This window comes from Salvelinus fontinalis, chromosome 29 (genome assembly GCF_029448725.1).
Source record: "Salvelinus fontinalis isolate EN_2023a chromosome 29, ASM2944872v1, whole genome shotgun sequence".
Lineage (NCBI taxonomy): Eukaryota > Metazoa > Chordata > Actinopteri > Salmoniformes > Salmonidae > Salvelinus > Salvelinus fontinalis.
Window position 1 is genome coordinate 25,288,395 of NC_074693.1, and position 18,549 is coordinate 25,306,943.

General features: G+C 42.9%; 1 protein-coding gene across 5 annotated transcripts in view; it reads right to left on the reverse strand.

Annotated features, from left to right (window-relative positions):
- The window catches only part of LOC129827688 (fibroblast growth factor 13-like), a 190,856-nt gene extending 174,377 nt beyond the window's left edge, over positions 1-16,479 (reverse strand). The window contains exons 1-2 of one of the 5 annotated variants that reach the window (XM_055888749.1): positions 16,254-16,479; positions 13,612-13,780 (exon numbers count right to left, since the gene is read on the reverse strand). In XM_055888749.1, the coding sequence (XP_055744724.1) occupies positions 13,612-13,660 (49 nt within the window). In that variant the 5' untranslated portion in view covers positions 13,661-13,780; positions 16,254-16,479. The other 4 variants (XM_055888748.1, XM_055888750.1, XM_055888746.1 and 1 more) reach the window with 4 other exon arrangements.
- Between the last annotated feature and the right edge of the window lie 2,070 nt (positions 16,480-18,549).

Below are 18,549 nucleotides of genomic sequence, written 5' to 3' on the forward strand. Positions count from 1 at the left end.
GCCTGACTGCCATTAGGTACCGAGATGAGATCTTCAGACCCCTTGTGAGACCATATGCTGGTGCGGTTGGCCCTGGGTTCCTCCTAATGCAAGACAATGCTAGACCTCATGTGCCTGGAGTGTGTCAGCAGTTCCTGCAAGAGGAAGGCATTGATGCTATGGACTGGCTCGCCCGTTCCCCAGACCTGAATCCAATTGAGCACATCTGGGACATCATGTCTCGCTCCATCCACCAACGCCATGTTGCACCACAGACTGTCCAGGAGTTGGCGGATGCTTTAGTCCAGGTCTGGGAGGAGATCCCTCAGGAGACCATCCACCACCTCATCAGGAGCATGCCCAGGCGTTGTAGGGAGGTCATACAGGCACGTGGAGGCCACACACACTACTGAGCCTAATTTTGACTTGTTTTAAGGACATTACATGAAAGTTGGATCAGCCTGTAGTGTGGTTATCCACTTTAATTTTGAGTGTGACTCCAAATCCAGACCTTTTATTTATTTTATTTTTATTTAACCTTTATTTAACCAGGTAGGCAAATTGAGAACACGTTCTCATTTACAATTGCGACCTGGCCAAGAAAGCAAAGCAGTTCGACACATACAACAACACATAGTTACACATGGAGTAAAAACAAACATATAGTCAATAATACAGTGAAAGAAAAATAAGTCTATATACAATGTGAGCAAGTGAGGTGAGATAAGGGAGGTGAAGGCAAACAGATATATGTATAAATAAATAAAAATATAAAAAGGCCATGGAGGCGAAGTGAGTACAACACAGCAAGTAAAATAAAAACTAAAAAAAACACTGGAATGGTTGGTTTGCATTGGAAGAAAGTGCAAAGTAGAGACAGAAATAATGGGGTGCAAAGGAGCAAAATAAATTAATAAATAAATACAGTAGGTAAAGAGGTAGTTGTTTGGGCTAAATTGTAGATGGGTTATGTACAGGTGCAGTAATCTATGAGCTGCTCTGACAGCTGGTGCTTAAAGCTAGTGAGGGAGATAAGTGTTTCCAGTTTCAGAGATTTTTGTAGTTCGTTCCAGTCATTGGCAGCAGAGAACTGGAAGGAGAGGCGTCCAAAGGAAGAATTGGTTTTGGGGGTGACTAGAGAGAGATATACCTGCTGGAGCGCGTGCTACAGGTAGGTGCTGCTATGGTGACCAGCGAGCTGAGATAAGGGGGGACTTTACCGAGCAGGGTCTTGTAGATGACCTGGAACCAGTGGGTTTGGCGACGAGTATGAAGCGAGGGCCAGCCAACGAGAGTGTACAGGTCGCAGTGGTGGGTAGTATATGGGGCTTTGGTGACAAAACGGATGGCACTGTGATATGATAGACTGCATCCAATTTATTGAGTAGGGTTTTGGAGGCTATTTTGTAAATGACATCACCGAAGTCGAGGATTGGTAGGATGGTCAGTTTTACAAGGGTATGTTTGGCAGCATGAGTAAAGGATGCTTTGTTGCGGAATAGGAAGCCAATTCTAGATTTGACTTTGGATTGGAGATGTTTGATGTGGGTCTGGAAGGAGAGTTTACAGTCTAACCAGACACCTAGTTATTTGTAGTTGTCCACATATTCTAAGTCAGAGCCGTCCAAAGTAGTGATGTTGGACAGGCGGGCAGGAGCAGGCAGCGATCGGTTGAAGAGCATGCATTTGGTTTTACTTGTATTTAAGAGCAGTTGGAGGCCACGGAAGGAGAGTTGTATGGCATTGAAGCTCGCCTGGAGGGTTGTTAACACAGTGTCAAAAGAAGGGCCAGAAGTATACAGAATAGTGTCGTCTGCGTAAAGGTGGATCAGAGAATCACCAGCAGCAAGAGCGACATCATTGATGTAAACAGAGAAGAGAGTCGGTCCAAGAATTGAACCCTGTGGCACCCCCATAGAGACTGCCAGAGGCCCGGACAACAGACCCTCCGATTTGACACACTGAACTCTATCAGAGAAGTAGTTGGTGAACCAGGCGAGGCAATCATTAGAGAAACCAAGGCTGTCGAGTCTGCCAATGAGGATGTGGTGATTGACAGAGTCAAAAGCCTTGGCCAGGTCAATGAATACGGCTGCACAGTATTGTTTCCTATCGATGGCGGTTACGATATCGTTTATGACCTTGAGCGTGGCTGAGGTGCACCCATGACCAGCTCTGAAACCAGATTGCATAGCGGAGAAGGTGTGGTGTGATTCGAAATGGTCGGTAATCTGTTTGTTGACTTGGCTTTCGAAGACCTTAGAAAGGCAGGGTAGGATAGATATAGGTCTGTAGCAGTTAGGGTCAAGGGTGTCCCCCCCTTTGAAGAGGGGGATAACCGCAGCTGCTTTCCAATCTTTGGGGATCTCAGACGACACGAAAGAGAGGTTGAAGAGGCTAGTAATAGGGGTGGCAACAATTTCAGCAGATAGTTTTAGAAAGAAAGGGTCCAGATTATCTAGCCCGGCTGATTTGTAAGGGTCCAGATTTTGCAGCTCATTAAGAACATCAGCTGACTGTATTTGGGAGAAAGAGAAATGGGGAAGGCTTGGGCGAGTAGCAGAGGGGAGGGCAGTGCTGTTGTCCGGGGTAGGGGTAGCCAGGTGGAAAGCATGGCCAGCCGTAGAAAAATGCTTATTGAAATTCTCAATTATAGTGGATTTGTAGGTGGTGACAGTGTTTCCTATCTTCAGAGCGGTTGGAAGCTGGGAGGAGGTGTTCTTATTCTCCATGGACTTTACGGTGTCCCAGAACCTTTTTGAATTTGTGTTGCAGGAAGCAAATTTCTGCTTGAAAAAGCTAGCCTTGGCTGTTCTAACTGCCTGTGTATATTGGTTTCTGGCTTCCCTGAAAAGTTGCATATCACGGGGGCTGTTCGATGCTAATGCAGAACGCCATAGGATGTTTTTCTGTTGGTTAAGGGCAGTCAGGTCAGGAGAGAACCAAGGGCTATATCTGTTCCTGGTTCTAAATTTCTTGAATGGGGCATGCTTATTCAAGATGGTGAGGAAGGCATTTTTAAAAAATGACCAGGCATCCTCTACTGACGGGATGAGATCAATATCCTTCCAGGATACCGCGGCCAGGTCGATTAGGAAGGCCTGCTCGCTGAAGTGTTTCAGGGAGCGTTTGACAGTGATGAGTGGAGGTCGTTTGACCGCTGACCCATTACGGATGCAGGCAATGAGGCAGTGATCGCTGAGATCTTGGTTGAAAACAGCAGAGGTGTATTTGGAGGGCAAGTTTGTTAGGATGATATCTATGAGGGTACCCGTGTTTACGGAATTGGGGTGGTACCTGGTAGGTTCATTGATAATTTGTGTGAGATTGAGGGCATCAAGCTTAGATTGTAGGGTGGCTGGGGTGTTGAGCATGTTCAAATTTAGGTCGCCTAGCAGCACGAGCTCTGAAGATATATGTGAACTGATTGCCCCCCATCTAGTGTCCAGAGCACAGCTGGGGGCAGAGGGTGGTCTATAGCAGGCGGCAACGGTGGGAGACTTGTTTTTAGAGAGGTGGATTTTTAAAAGTAGAAGTTCAAATTGTTTGGGAACAGACCTGGATAGTATAACAGAACTCTGCAGGCAGTCTTTGCAGTAGATTGCAACACCGCCCCCTTTGGCCGTTCTATCTTGTCTGAAAATATTGTAATTGGGGATAAAAATGTCTGAATTTTTGGTGGTCTTTCTAAGCCAGGATTCAGACACGGCTAAAACATCCGGGTTGGTAGAGTGTGCTAAAGCAGTGAACAAAACAAACTTAGGGAGGAGGCTTCTAATGTTAACATGCATGAAGCCAAGGCTATTACGGTTACAGAAGTCATCAAAAGAGAGCGCCTGGGGAATAGGAGTGGAGCCAGGTACTGCAGGGCCTGGATTCACCTCTACATCACCAGAGGAACAGAGGAGAAGTAGGATAAGGGTACGGCTAAAAGCTATGAGAATTGGTCGCCTAGAGCTACTAGAGCAGAGAGTAAAAGGAAGTTTCTGGGGGCGATAAAATAGTTTAAAGGAATAATGTACAGACAAAGGTATGGTAGGATGTGAATACAGTGGAGGTAAACCTAGGTATTGAGTGATGATGAGAGAGATCTTGTCTCTAGAAACATCATTGAAACCAGGTGATGTCATCGCATATGTGGGTGGTGGAACTGAGAGGTTGGATATGGTATAGAGAGCAGGGCTAGAATCTCTACAGTGAAATAAGCCAATAAACACTAACCAGAACAGCAATGGACAAGGCATATTTACATTAAGGAGAGGCATGCTTAATCGAGTGATCAATAAGGGTCCAGTGAGTAGAGGTTGGTTGGGGTCGTGGCGATCCAGACAGCTGGCCGGGTATATGGCTATCGGTAGCAGCATAGGATGGAGGTCTGTTTGTAGATACCTCGTGCGTTTCCGTCGGTAGGTTCCGTGTAGTGGGGTTTTGTTCAGATAGCAGCCGATAAGACAGCTAACGATTAGCGGGCCTCAGATGAGCGTTCAGGTAACGTCGGGACGGAGGTGCCGGTTGGATAAATCCCTCGGGCAGATAACGTCGGCAGTCAGTCGTGAAGGCCCGGTGGGGTTCCGTATCTGCAGCAGCAACAAAAGAAACGGGTCCGGATGGTGATGGAACTCCTCAGCTGGCTAGCTCCAGCATGATTTGAGTTTGCTCCGGGGTCGATGTAAGCCAATAGTCACACGGTATGCAGCTAGCTAGCTGCGAAATCAAGGTGCAAGTGTCCAGAGCCTGCGGTTGGAATCCGGGGAAACTGAGAGAAAAAAAGTCCCGGAATGCTCCGGTCCGAGTCGCGTTGCACAAAAGTGCCGGTAGATTATCGAGCTAAAGGAATAGCTGATGACCGCAAAACGTGGGCAGCTGAAACACCAACGCTAGCCAGCAAACCGACTAATTTCGGGGCAGCTACAGATTAGCTTCTGGCTAGCTTTCAGGCTAGCTTCTGAATTAGCCCCTGGCTATCTTCCACGATGGATTTTCAGATTGAGGTAAATAATACTTATTGTAATTGGTGAAGCGGGTTGCAGGAAAGCTTTTGCAGGAAAGCTTTTGTAGTTGAGTTCTTGGATAATAAAATAAATTAAAGATATGTGAAGAAAAGGTGTAAATATATATATATATACAGGACACGACACGACAATACGGAAAAAGACGTCTGAACTGCTAAGCCACCTTGGATAAATCATGGGTTGATAAATTTGATTTCCATTGATAATTTGTGTGATTTTGTTGTCAGCACATTCAACTATGTAAAGAAAAAAGCATTTAATAAGAATATTTAATTCATTCAGATCTAGGATGTGTTATTTTAGTGTTCCCTTTATTTTTTTGAGCAGTGTATGATGAACAGAGAGTAGCAGTAGCGTAAAAGAGGGGTTGGTGGGTGGTGGGACACTATGCAGATAGCCCGGTTAGCCAATGTAAAAACAGGGTTGGGGGGGGCACACTATGCAAATAGTCCGGGTAGCCATTTGATTACCTGTTCAGGAGTCTTATGGCTTGGTGGTAAAAACTGTTGAGAAGCCTTTTTGTCCTAGACTTGGCACTCCGGTACCGCTTGCCATGCGGTAGTAGAGAGAACAGTCTATGACTGGGGTGGCTGGGGTCTTTGACAATTTTTAGGGCCTTCCTCTGACACCGCCTGTTGTAGAGGTCCTGGATGGCAGGCAGCTTAGCCCCAGTGATGTACTGGGCCATACGCACTACCCTCTGTAGTGCCTTGCGGACAGAGGCCGAGCAATTGCCGTACCAGGCAGTGATGCAACCAGTCAGGATGCTCTCGATGTTGCAGCTGTAGAACCTTTTGAGAATTTTAGGACCCATGACAACTCTTTTTAGTTTCCTGAGGGGGAATAGGCTTTGTCGTGCCCTCTTCACGACTGTCTTGGTGTGTTTGGACCATTCTAGTTTGTTGTTGTTGTGGACACCGAGGAACTTGAAGCTCTCAACCTGCTCCACTGCAGCCCCGTCGATGAGAATGGGGGCGTGCTCGGTCCTCCTTTTCCTGTAGTCCCCAATCATCTCCTTAGACTTGGCTACATTGAGGGAGCGGTTGTTATTCTGGCACCACACGGCCAGGTCTCTGACCTCCTCCCTACAGGCTGTCTCATCGTTGTCTGTGATCCGGCCTACCACTTGTGTCGTCTGCAAACTTAATGATGGTGTTGGAGTCGTGTCTGGCCATGCAGTCGTGGGTGAACAGGGAGTACAGGACGGGACAATGCATGCACCCCTGTGGAGCTCCAGTGTTGAGGATCAGCGTGGCAGATGTGTAGCTACCTACCCTCACCACCTGGGGGCGGCACGTCAGGAAGTCCAGGATCCAGTTGCAGAGGGAGGTGTTTAGTCCCAGGATCCTTAGCTTTGAGCCAATCAGTTGTGTTGTGACAAGGTAGGGGTGGTATACAGAAGACAGTCCTATTTGATAAAAGACCAAATCCATATTATGGCAAGAATAGCTCAAATAAGCAAAGAAAAATGACAGTCCATCATTACGGAAAATATCAAGAACTTTTAAAGTTTCTTCAAGTGCAGTCACAAAAATCAGCAAGGGCTATGATGAAACTGGCTCTCATGAGGACCGCCACAGGAAGGGAAGACCCAGAGTTCTCTCTGCTGCAGAGTTCATTAGAGTTAACTGCACCTCAGATTGCAGCCCAAATAAATGCTTCAGAGTGTTCAAGTAACATTAACTGTTCAGAGGAGACTGTGTGAATCAGGTCTTCATGGTCGAATTGCTGCAAAGAAACCACTACTAAAGGACACCAATAATAATAAGAGACTTGCTTGGCCAAAAAACACAAGCATTAGATGGACATTAGACCGGTGGAAATCTGTCCCTTGGTCTGATGAGTCCAAATGATCTCTGCATGTGTGGTTCTCACCGTGAAGCATGGAGGAGGAGGAGGTGTGATGGTGCTTTGCTGGTGACGCTGTCAGTGATTTATTTAGAATTCAAGGCAGACTTAACCAGCATGGCTACCACAGAATTCTGCAGCAATACACCATCCCATCTGGTTTGCACTTAGTGGGAATATCATTTGTTTTTCAACAGGACAATGACCCAAAACACACTTCCAAGCTGTGGAAGGGCTATTTGACCAAGAAGGAGAATGATGGTGTTGTATCAGATGACCTGGCCTCAACCTGATTGAGATGGTTTGGGATGAGTTGGACTGCTTAGTGAAGGAAAAGCAGCCAACAAGTGCTCAGCATATGTGGGAACTCCTTCAAGACTGTAGGAAAAGCATTCCTCATGAAACTGGTTGAGAGAAAACCAAGAGTGTGCAATCTAGGCAAAGGGTGGCTACTATGAAGAACCTAATATCTAAAATATATTTTGATTTTCTTTAACACTTTCTTGGTTACTACATGATTCAATATGTGTTATTTCATAGTTTTTATGTCTTCACTATTATTCTACAATGTAGAAAATAGTAAAAAATAAATGAAAACTCTTGAATGAGTCGGTGTCCCAACTTTTGACTGGTACTGTATGTGCTACTATATGGCCAGGCTGGTGTATATAAAAGCTATGAGTGAAGGTGATTGCGGCTGTAATCTGTGATATTACACTGTAGCTGTCTACCAAATCACATCGAAAAGCACTTAACCCCCAACTCTTCACCTAACAGATCTACAGACTTGCAACTTTACACTCTTTACTTTCATTTAACGATTGCAGGGTAAAGAAGTACAGTACTTTAGGAGTGAGTGATAAACAGTCACCTCCAAAATGATTAGCACCCTTGATAAAGGGGATGAGAGAACAAGACAGTCTAAAAAATATATATCAAATACTGAGCTACATAGTATGCTACATTTTCTTACAAATAAAATTAGTTTATACTAATACAATTCCTCAGAGAAAGAGACTTTGTTTAACAAGTAATATACAGTTGAAGTCGGAAGTTTACATACACTTAGGTTGGAGGCATTAAAACTAATTTTTCAACCACGCCACAAACGTCTTGTTAACAAACTATAGATTTGGTAAGTTGGATAGGACATCTACTTTGTGCATGACACAAGTAATTTCTCCAACAATTGTTTACAGACAGATTATTTCACTGTATCACAATTTCAGTGGGTCAGAAATGTACATACACTAAGCTGACTGTGCTTTTAAACAGCTTGGTACATTCCAGAAATGATGTCATGTCTATAGAATCTTCTGATAGGCTAATTGACATATTTTAAGTCAATTGGGGGTGTACCTGTGGATATATTTCAAGGCCTACCTTCAAACTCACTGCCTCTTTGCTTGACATGGGAAAATCTAAAGAAATCACCCAAGACCTCAGAAAAAAAATGTAGGCCTCCACTAGTCTGGATCATCCTTGGGAGCAATTTCCAAATGCCTGAAGGGACCACGTTCATCTGTACAAACAATGGTACCCAAGTATAAACACCATGGAACCACGCAGCCGTCATACCGCTCTGGAAGGAGACGCCTTCTGTCTCCTCGAGATGAACGTACTTTGGTGTGAAAAGTGCAAATCAATCCCAGAACAACAGCAAAGGACCTTGTGAATATGCTGGAGGAAATAGTTACAAAAGTATCTATATCCACCATAAAACGAGCTCTATATCGACATAACCTGAAAGGACGCTCAGCAAGGAAGAAGCCACTGCTCCAAAACCGCCATAAAAAAGCCAGACTATGGTTTGCAACTGCACATGTGGACAAAGATCGTACTTTTTGGAGAAATGTCCTCTAGTCTGATGAAACAAAAATATAACTTTCAGGCCATAATGTCCATTGTTATATTTGGAGGAAAAAGGGGGAGACTTGCAAGTCGAAGAACACCATACCAACCGTAAAGCACAGGGTTGGCAGCGTCATGTTGTGGGGGTGCTTTGCTGCAGGTGGGACTGGTGCACTTCACAAAATAGATGGCATCATGAGATAGGAAAGTGTTGTGGATATATTGAAGCAACATCTCAAGACATCAGTCAGGAAGTTAAAGCTTGGTCGTAAATGGATCTTCCAAATGGACAATGACCCCAAGCATACTTCCAAAGTTGTGGCAAAATGGCTAAAGGACAACAAAGTCAAGGTATTGGAGTGGCCATCATAAAGCCCTGACCTCAATCCTATAGAAAATGTGTGGGCAGAACTAAAAAAGCATGTGAAAGAAAGGAGGCCTACAAACCTGACTCAGTTACACCAGCTCTGTCAGGAGGAATGTGCCAAAATTCACCCAACTTATTGTGGGAAGCTTGTGGAAGGCTACCTGAAACGTTTGACCCAAGTTTAACAATTTAAAGGCAATGCTACCAAATACTAATTGGGTGTATGTAAACTTCTGACCAACTGGGAATGTGATGAAATAAATAAAAACTGAAATAAATCTCTACTATTATTCTGACATTTCACATTCTTAAAATAAAGTGGTGATCCTAGCAACTAAGACTTTTTACTAGGATTAAATGTCAGGAATTGTGAAAAACTGAGTTTAAATGTATTAGGCTAAAGTGTATGTAAACTTCCGACTTCAACTCTATATATTTAGCTTTTTTTGCCTTACATTTTTTTATGAGATGGGAGAACACATTGGGAGGAATCATAGGCCATTCCTCTATACAGAATATTTCAAGATCCTCCATATCCTTAGATCAGCTCTTGTAGACTGCCCTCTTCAAATCAAACCACAGGTTTCCAATGGGGTTCGAGTCCGAAGACTGAGATGGCCATTGCAAAATATTGCTTTTGTGGTCAAAAAACCATTTCTTTGTGGATTTTGATGTGTGCTTGGGGTCATTGTATTGTTGGTAGATCCACTTGCAGCCGAGTTTCAACATCCTGGCAACCAGGGTTTTCTCTAAAATGTCCTGGTACTTGGTCAAGTTCATGATGATGTTGACCTTAATTAACAAGGCCCCCAGGACCAGTGGAAGCAAAACAGCCAGGTTATTTTCTGCATATGCATCCTTCTTTCGTCCCCAAACCCATAACACCCGGTTCCAATCCAAGTGTGTTTAGCAAACTCCAGGCATTTCCATCTGTTGGTTGCTCTAAATAAAGTATTTTTTCTGCCAACCCTTCCGAGGAGCCTATTGGCATGGAGGTTGCGTCCAATTGTATATTTGGAGACTTGGGGATCCCAAGAATCGACCAAGTTCTGTAATTCTCCAACTGTGGTCCTTGGATGCATCCTTTTCAAGCAAGTTTACCACTTTTCCCATGGTTTTAAACTCCTTCATTATTCCCCTAATAGCGGTAATTGGTACATTTATTTTACCTCGTTTTTATACCCAAGTGAAACAAGAAGCCATGCAAGGCCACAATAGTTCCTTCAAAGGAAAATTCCACCCAAAAACAATATTTTGGTATTTGTTTCATTAGTCCATTGCTGACATAGTCCCAAAATGTTTTGCTTGTCATCAATCAAGTTTAAGATATGCAACTTTTAAATACAGAAATCATCCTCATATGATGCTTTTTTTTTTAAGTTGAATGTTTAATGCAGATTGAAATTTGTTTGACTTTGACGCGAGTCGTTTAAAAAAATGTATTACTTCTTAAACAAAATCTCTTTCTCAGAGCACTTTTCTAAGCCTACAGCTCAGCATTGGTATTATTTATTTTATAGTCTTTTTTGTTCATCTTTGTCAACTTAGGTGACTATGATCAAGGCTATTTTAGTATTTTGATAAAATGCTATACTGTACGTATACTGTACTAAAGGATCACTTCTCAGTGCCTGGTTGGTGATTTAGCTCCATGACATTCCCCAAACGCAGTGCTGAGTTAATAACATAACCCCATCATGGTGATTTGGTGTAAAAGACGACAAGACCCTTTAGGCACTATTCTAATCTCCTCCATTGTCTTTTCCTGGAATCGACCCCATCCTATTTAAAGTGGGCTTCCGAGAGAGCCAGCCAGCTACTAGATCAAAAGACGGTAATGATACTGTAGGCAGTGTGTTGTTTAGCCAGAGTTTAGCGCAGGTGTCACAGTAGTGCAGGGAAGAGCTGGCTCCTTTGTGATTCATAAAGCAGTGACTCCAAACTCCCATTCCCTTGGATATTTACTGATTGGCCAATGTGGCTGGTCGGATAACTTAATATGGCGGCAAATATGCAAGACTTATGCCTTCCACTCGGCATGGATAGGCCGTTCCAGAGGCAGGCATGAATCCACTGTCTGACTCTGACAAACACAACCCAAGAGGTCTGTCTATAAAAATGCAGGCCCCAAAGAGCCTGGGAGAGAGAAAGTACTATGTTACACTTTGATGAGTACTTTATGGAGAAGAATACAACTTTCATTGTCCATTATGAATTGAAACTTGGGCTTTTTGCTGTATTAGGCTATTCCCAAACCCACAACACATCCAATCCCAAGAGACTTTGTCAGAAGACCAGAAAAGAGGGTCAACGGTCATTGATTTCCCAGGCTCTGGGATGCTATGGTTAAGGCCGGGATATAGCGGCTATGTCATGGGGCTTTGACGCACCAATTCAGGCTAACAAAATGATTTGCTTGCCTTCATACTGGAAGGCAGCTGTATCCCTGCCTCCCTGCCTGAGACTGTTTGCTCTCTGCCGTTCTGTAATCATATGTGCTAGAACAGGATGTGCTCCAATCATATGAAGAGGTGAAGCATGGCCTTTCACTGAGTGAGCCAACGCACAGAGAATGGATATCATTTCTTTCATGGGGGCTCGATTTAATCCGTAGTGCTGAAGATCTGCGCGATTGAAATTGAAATGCAATTTTCCCGCATTTGCAGACACTGCATTCACGGTAAACGTTGCATATGTGGGCTCAATCGTGAATGACTTTTACATTTTGGTTGCGCTATAACGCGGTTCTTAAACGCTGCGGATTGAATCGAGCCCTTAAGAAACACCAAGAGTCAAAGCATTTGGTGACATGTGCTAACACGTTGTCCCACTGTTACGCAAGCATAGGGATTAATCTAAGGCTGGAACTTCATTTCATTATTTCCAGGGTTTAAATCCCTTCCTTCAATCCCGTATTGTTCTTAAAAAGAGCAGTGGAATTGATCCAAAGCTTAACTCCAAAGACAGTTAATAAAAAGTGATGGTCATATGGACAACTATTGGCATCTCTAAAACCTAGTGCTATATGCCTAGTAGATCGTTCAATCATCCTCTGTAAGTGCTGGTTAGTGTCTGAGGCTAAACTAAAATTAAGTTAATTAAAAGCTGAATTAATCTAAGCACCTCTGACGCATAATGGGATTCAACACAGACCTAGGCGTCTGGAAAGTGCAGTGGTAACTTGAGGTGAAAACATCTCAATGAGTGAAAGCATGCACAAGTCAACTGCATTAGCCTGCAAGTCCAATTTACCCCGGCAAATAATAAAGCAATGCTCAGAACAAAAAAAAAGGAACAAAATAATTTGAGGACAAAGAAAAAGATCCATGTTCTGGAGCTGGAGAAATTTCACAAAATAACATGTTTGGAATATAGTCTATTAGACATGCATTGAAACCAACAATATGTGATGTCAACAGATTGAAACGTATATCTGTTTAGGTTGAACAGCCCAGTATTTACCAAATACGGGAGGAAACATGACAACCAGGGAATGGTAGTGGTTATAATTCAAATATAATATTTGCTTTAATCATAATAAAATTTTAATATGCAGATAATCAAAACAAACATTCCTTTCAATGGAGTCAAAGTCTATTGATAGATTCAAAATAGCCTACTAATATAAAGCAGATATGTAATTGGATATGACTCCACATTGACTGCCTCTTTGTCAGTTTCCAGCTGTTAGATAGATTCTGATTTGATGGGATGCCTTGCCATTGATTGCCTCAATTGACAAAATACGCAATCAATCAAAACAAAGGGATAAAAGCCTGTGCGTGCCACCGGGAGAAATGTCGCACACAACCTCGATGTAGAGCGCGCACAGATTTATCTCGCAGAGGTTTCTCTGGCAACCCTGCCTCCCCTTTGTCTCCATGGCAATGGTTCGCCAGTTTACATCCCGACGAACCGATGCTTTTCTAGAGACATTAAGAAGCAATTTTTCACGCATTAAGTCATTAGCGCACGAGCTACCAAAACAAATGGTGTGCCCACGTCATTACTTGGCATGGAACACCCCTGTGTATGATTAGGATGTGATGTTGAGAGCTTGGCAAAAGCAAACCCGCGTAAAAGGTGCAAGAAAGAACAACAGGGGGACATTTCAACTGGATGTCAGTGACATTGTTGTTCACTGCCATCACGTTAAAGCGACAGCACGACCATTCTTCATGTAGGTTGACCAATGCTCATTGAAATGCACGAGACTGTTTTATTTTTGTTGTGGTTTTTGGTTTTATATGAATGGATTATTATTTGCAGATATTTATTGTTTAAATAATGAAACCAATAAATAGTATACAGTATGTGCGTAATAATTAGGTTATACCATGTGCTAATTGTAGATGGCTACAGGCCGGGTCTAAGACGTGACCAGCTAGACACATCTCCGGTGTTATGACGCGCCATTCAGTAGCTGGTCTAACTATTGTATTCAGAAATCTCAAAGGGCGAGCGGAGGATGTGTGGGAGATGAATGAGCGCACGGTCGCTTTAAACCAGTGATTTAGGGGCAGCAATCTGTGCATTGCAAGGCTCGATTCTTACCCTTGGAAGCATCCTTATCTTCTTTTGGCTTCGCCACTTTTCCGCTCATAGATCCCAGTTTGGACGTGTAATTCCCGATTTAGACAAGAATGGAAATACTTTCAATCGCTTGCAGACAGTTTCTTCAATGAAATCCTTTCCAAAGCTACCAGGTGCTGAGATAAGGGTTCTGTTAGACAATTAGAAAACAGGGCAATTAGTATTTTTAAGATTCCGTTTTGATGAAACAAGTTTTATCAAGAGAGGACCACAAACAAAGCAAACCTGTGAGGCTATTATGATTCCATGTATGGCGCAGGCTATCAATGGATGTATCCAGTTATTGATACATTATAAATCACATAGCCTACACAATTGAGTTCACAAAAGCGCATCTGGAAAATGGTAAAAGAAACGTCGTTGTATCCATGGACCAGTACCATCGTAAAGGCGTTTGAATACTATCTTTTCTTACCTTATCTCCTCCACGTTTTCTGCTACATCAATGCACATTGATAAAGAAAAACGCTTCCAACCGGAATACCGCTATGCTGCATGCGAAAATAACCACCTCGTCGGCTGTGACAAAGGAACTGACCAAAAAACTACGAAAATAAATGCAAGGCTTCAAAGCGCGTGTCAGTCGACGTCAGAGAAAAACGGAAAGGGCATCCAATTAAGATTACCTCTAAGGAGCAATCGTCTACACATCGAGTATCCGCAAATTCCATCCACTACAACTGACGAAACCTGGCTTTCTAGAAGCCTATAGTGACTATTCTATTCAACACGAGCTCTTCTAAGGCATCTAACACGCGGGCAAATAGCACACAGATCAACAGGATCCACAAAGTGAGCGCTGTATTCCATCCCTAACACATATGCAGTCGATTATGTTAAGTTTAGCTCTATGCGTTTTATAAAAGCAATGCATTTAGGGCATGGAAATCAATTGTTTAAAGTCCGCCTCGATCCACCAGTAAACGCGCGCGTGTTGACCTGCCGGAGGCGTCAAATAGCCTACTGTAGAATCAAGAAGAGCGGCCGGGCAGCAGATTAAGCCACATTGACAAGAACCATCTATTCATTTGTTTGCTTGTTGTATGCTAGTGTTTACTTATAAAACAAACAGTCTGAAGGATACCAATAGCCAAAATAAGCAAGTTGTTTTTTAGCCTACACATAGCCTAACCAACTTTCACGATATAAATACATGACATTATGGTTAGCCACATGCTATTGGAATCATGTCAAATTAGAAACAATTCAGTGCCTAAGAAAGTAAATAAGCTTTGGCGAAACGTGTTATTTAGGCTAGAACTTTACACACAAGTGCCAATTACCGAAACAACAGCCCGCAACAGACGCTCTTCGTGTAAAATATCGTTGGCACACATTGTCACAGACCAGCCAATTAAGCTGATAACTTACAGTATTAGATGTCTAGTCAAAAGTAGTCCAAGCATATACTCCATAAGTAGGAGTCCACGGAAAGTGGAGCAAGTCTCCAGCCACTAAAATAAATAACTCACCTTGATGCGCGAGATGGCGAAGCAGAAACTGTTGTATCGACAACGAATGTCAGAGCACTTGCCCACACAATGTCTGAAGTGAATGCGTAAATGAAGTGAATGCGTAAATGAAGTGAATGCGTAAACATTCACCCAAAGTATCAGATGTTAACGGATAAATAAATAGTTAAGGCTGCATGCAAGATATTGCTTCAATAGGTCATTCCGTTTCAAAATTGGTGCCTTTAAAAACCTTTACGTTTTGCTGCGCTGACAGATACACAGGGGAAGGCAAACATTAGCCAATAGGCCTAGCGTACATGTCGATATCTGGGAGAAATACTGTTTTAGGAGAGATGGCAATGCACGCATAATTATAATTGGCTGCACCTATATTCGCATTAACATGCTTGAGTCCTGTGAAGTTATAATTACCTTTAGTTGTCTAGTTGGTCGTTGATTAATTTGATCAATCATATAGCAGCAGGTGCAACGAAAAAAAATTACAATCACAATCAATTAAAAAAAATAGTAGACAAATAGACCTACACAAACAACTTCGGGAAGCACATATTTTACACAACACAAAAGTGAATGGGCACTCGGTACAAAGCCCCAAGCAACGGAACGCTCTAGGCTGAAAGCCCTCATTACGAATGTATACATCCACAATATATATATTTTCGCAAGACAGTGGATTAACTAACGGAATTATGGAAATACATGTTTGTTATTGCTGGTGTATGTACACAGTCGTCAACCCTCACATTCCTGTCACTGGGCCAATTACCCCGCGCAAAAATTTCAGCAGGCTATCACAATGCCAAAAGAAATGGTATTGTGGCTGTCTAAAATTTGAAATGTTTGATTTCATAACAAAGATTACATGCACTGATACTGTATACATTGAGTTTATTAGACTATGTTGCTTGTTTTTAATGTTTAAGATTTGCAAACAACTCAACAGCACCTCATGTATGATTATCCCATTAGGGTTTATAAAACATTTTGCAAAAAGGTAGCCTTACTACCTATAGCTATAATTAGGCTGTAATTAGGCCTACGTAATTTAAGTGAAATTGTGTTATAAAGTGGGAGTGTTTTGTCTTGAATTAGATGAGAACAGTCATCATGCAGAAACTGCGCCCTTACCTTATGCTGAGAGTGAATTATAGCCTTGGCGGTGGAAGATGAGAAAATCAACATAGAAACAGTTAAGGTCAGCGTTCACACCTCATTTAACGTGTAAAATGTGCATTCAGTCCTCCTAGACAGACGACCAATGTGTGTTAATCAAATCGAAAGCTCCAGACGCAAAATCTCGAACTGTTCAATAAACAAACCGAGCAACATTGACTCGTAACACTAACTTGTCCCGCTCTAGCGTGTGTCAAGACGAAGTACGGTCCTAGGTCGACCCCTGCATGCGTTGTGTCACATCACCTGGCCCGGCAGAAATAAAGGCTGCGGTTGACGGTTACAGGATCTAAACAGGTTTTTTTTTGTGTGTGGAAACTGGACACGTTTTCAACTTTATTTTCTCATCCTCAAGTCTGTCAAGTTATTTAAAGTACTACCAACTGTAGATGCCGACCTGAGCTTCCCTTCTGCCTCCTGGAAGGGAGGAATAGCTCTAACTGGCCAATATAGACCCTGCGAAATTTCAATGATGGAATATATGTATTTTCCCACACATCATTCTTTCATCATTACATTGTTTTTAGTTGACATCTAAAGTAACTCCAATAAATAACAAAAATAAAAAACATTAACTCTGAAAATCAACCTCGAGAGTACTCTAAACAATAAAGAGCAGTCTAGACAAAAGGCAAATAAGATCAGAAAATACTGTGTGGAAATACCTTAAAAAACATTATTTTAGCCAGCTCTTGTTGTTTATAGACATGGCCCTCTGTTTGAGGATGGTTTGTGATTGGGTTTGGACAATTTTTCTCGATCCTTTTCCTCCTTGCAAAACCCCAGCCAAGATATTACTTGCTGCCATAAGTGTTGTGTTTTGTTGTCACAGGCCTCTCCCCATCAGGAAGCTGAAAAGCAGGCCACCAGCTCAGTTGCATGACGCACAGCCCAGGTTGTGATGAGGGTAAGTCCACTGAGTAACTGCTCTCTGCTCCCTGACTCAAAGGCCATGAGAAGTTCCATACAGTATCACACCTGTCGGATGAAGTAATACTAATAGTTTTGTTGGCGAGGAAGTGAAGTGTACACTTGTTCAGCTCCGTCTTGATACCCAATATCAATGTTTGTTTGTGATACATGAGCCTACCCCTGTGTGTCACAATTCCCCAAATGAATTCTCAGCATGCTGGGTCACTGTTTCCAGAAACTAACCTCATTCACATTGATCCACAATAGGACTCTTTTCAGGGGAGACCAGGGAAAAGCCTAACATCCCAGGCCAACAGTGTGGACCAGATAAGCATAGTGGGAGTGTTATTAGCCTAGTACTTGAAGGTTGCTGTGGTGATGAGATTCCTGTTGTCATGCCCGTCAGAATATGGTCCCTCAGAGGTTTGATACACCTGGTTCCTTATTAGTATTCACTGAAACAGAGAGAGAGGTCATACCTAGGGTGATTATTCCCCCATCCTGACTGTCTGTGCAGAGACACAGAGATGTGGAGACTCGGGATCAACAGGATCTGCCCACACTCCATTAGCCAGGGGTAAGAGAGGTTACCGTGGTCCTGAATAATGCCATGAGGTCAATGACTGGATGTGTCAATACAAGAGACCACTATACTCAGTTAACCCACAGCCTAGGGCCCTGGACAAATACATGTCTCTACAGGACAACAGGACTATTGGTTACCTGGTACAATACAACACCCCTAACTAGTTGAAAATGATGAACCTTCAACCTGTCATCTTTGTCAATAGTCACATGCATCTCCAACATTACCCTTTCACAGTCTGTTTGGTGATACAAAATGGTGGCGCAGTTGAAGAATGAGAGAGAACATTTAATAATGTGTCTGCAGGTTAGTGAAATCCCTCAAGTGCGTCTTTGGCTCTGCAGGTTCCTACTGTATCACTTCTTCCTCAAGTCCAAACATAGGCTTTCACACATTCCCTACCCACAGGACTAGCACACAGCTGCTCCCATTTAACCATCAAAAACACGGAGGTCCCAGAACTCAGGCGCATGAGAATACTGTGATGCTGAGATTCTGATGATCTAACCCAGAGCCGTGTTAGAGGGACTGTGGATGATGTTCTGTATTGTGTTATCCAGACAGCCACTAACTTCCATGTCTAGGATTTAGGTCTATTTTTGGTTGGACTCTGGCCAGACACCACCAATGAGGTTATTTCTAATAAACCAAATACAGATGGTGAACTGGGGGGTGAAAGTGGAACGATTTAATGTCAGTGGTAAACGTTTTAAAGTCAATTATACATAAAAGACTTCTGTTTATTCACGCTAC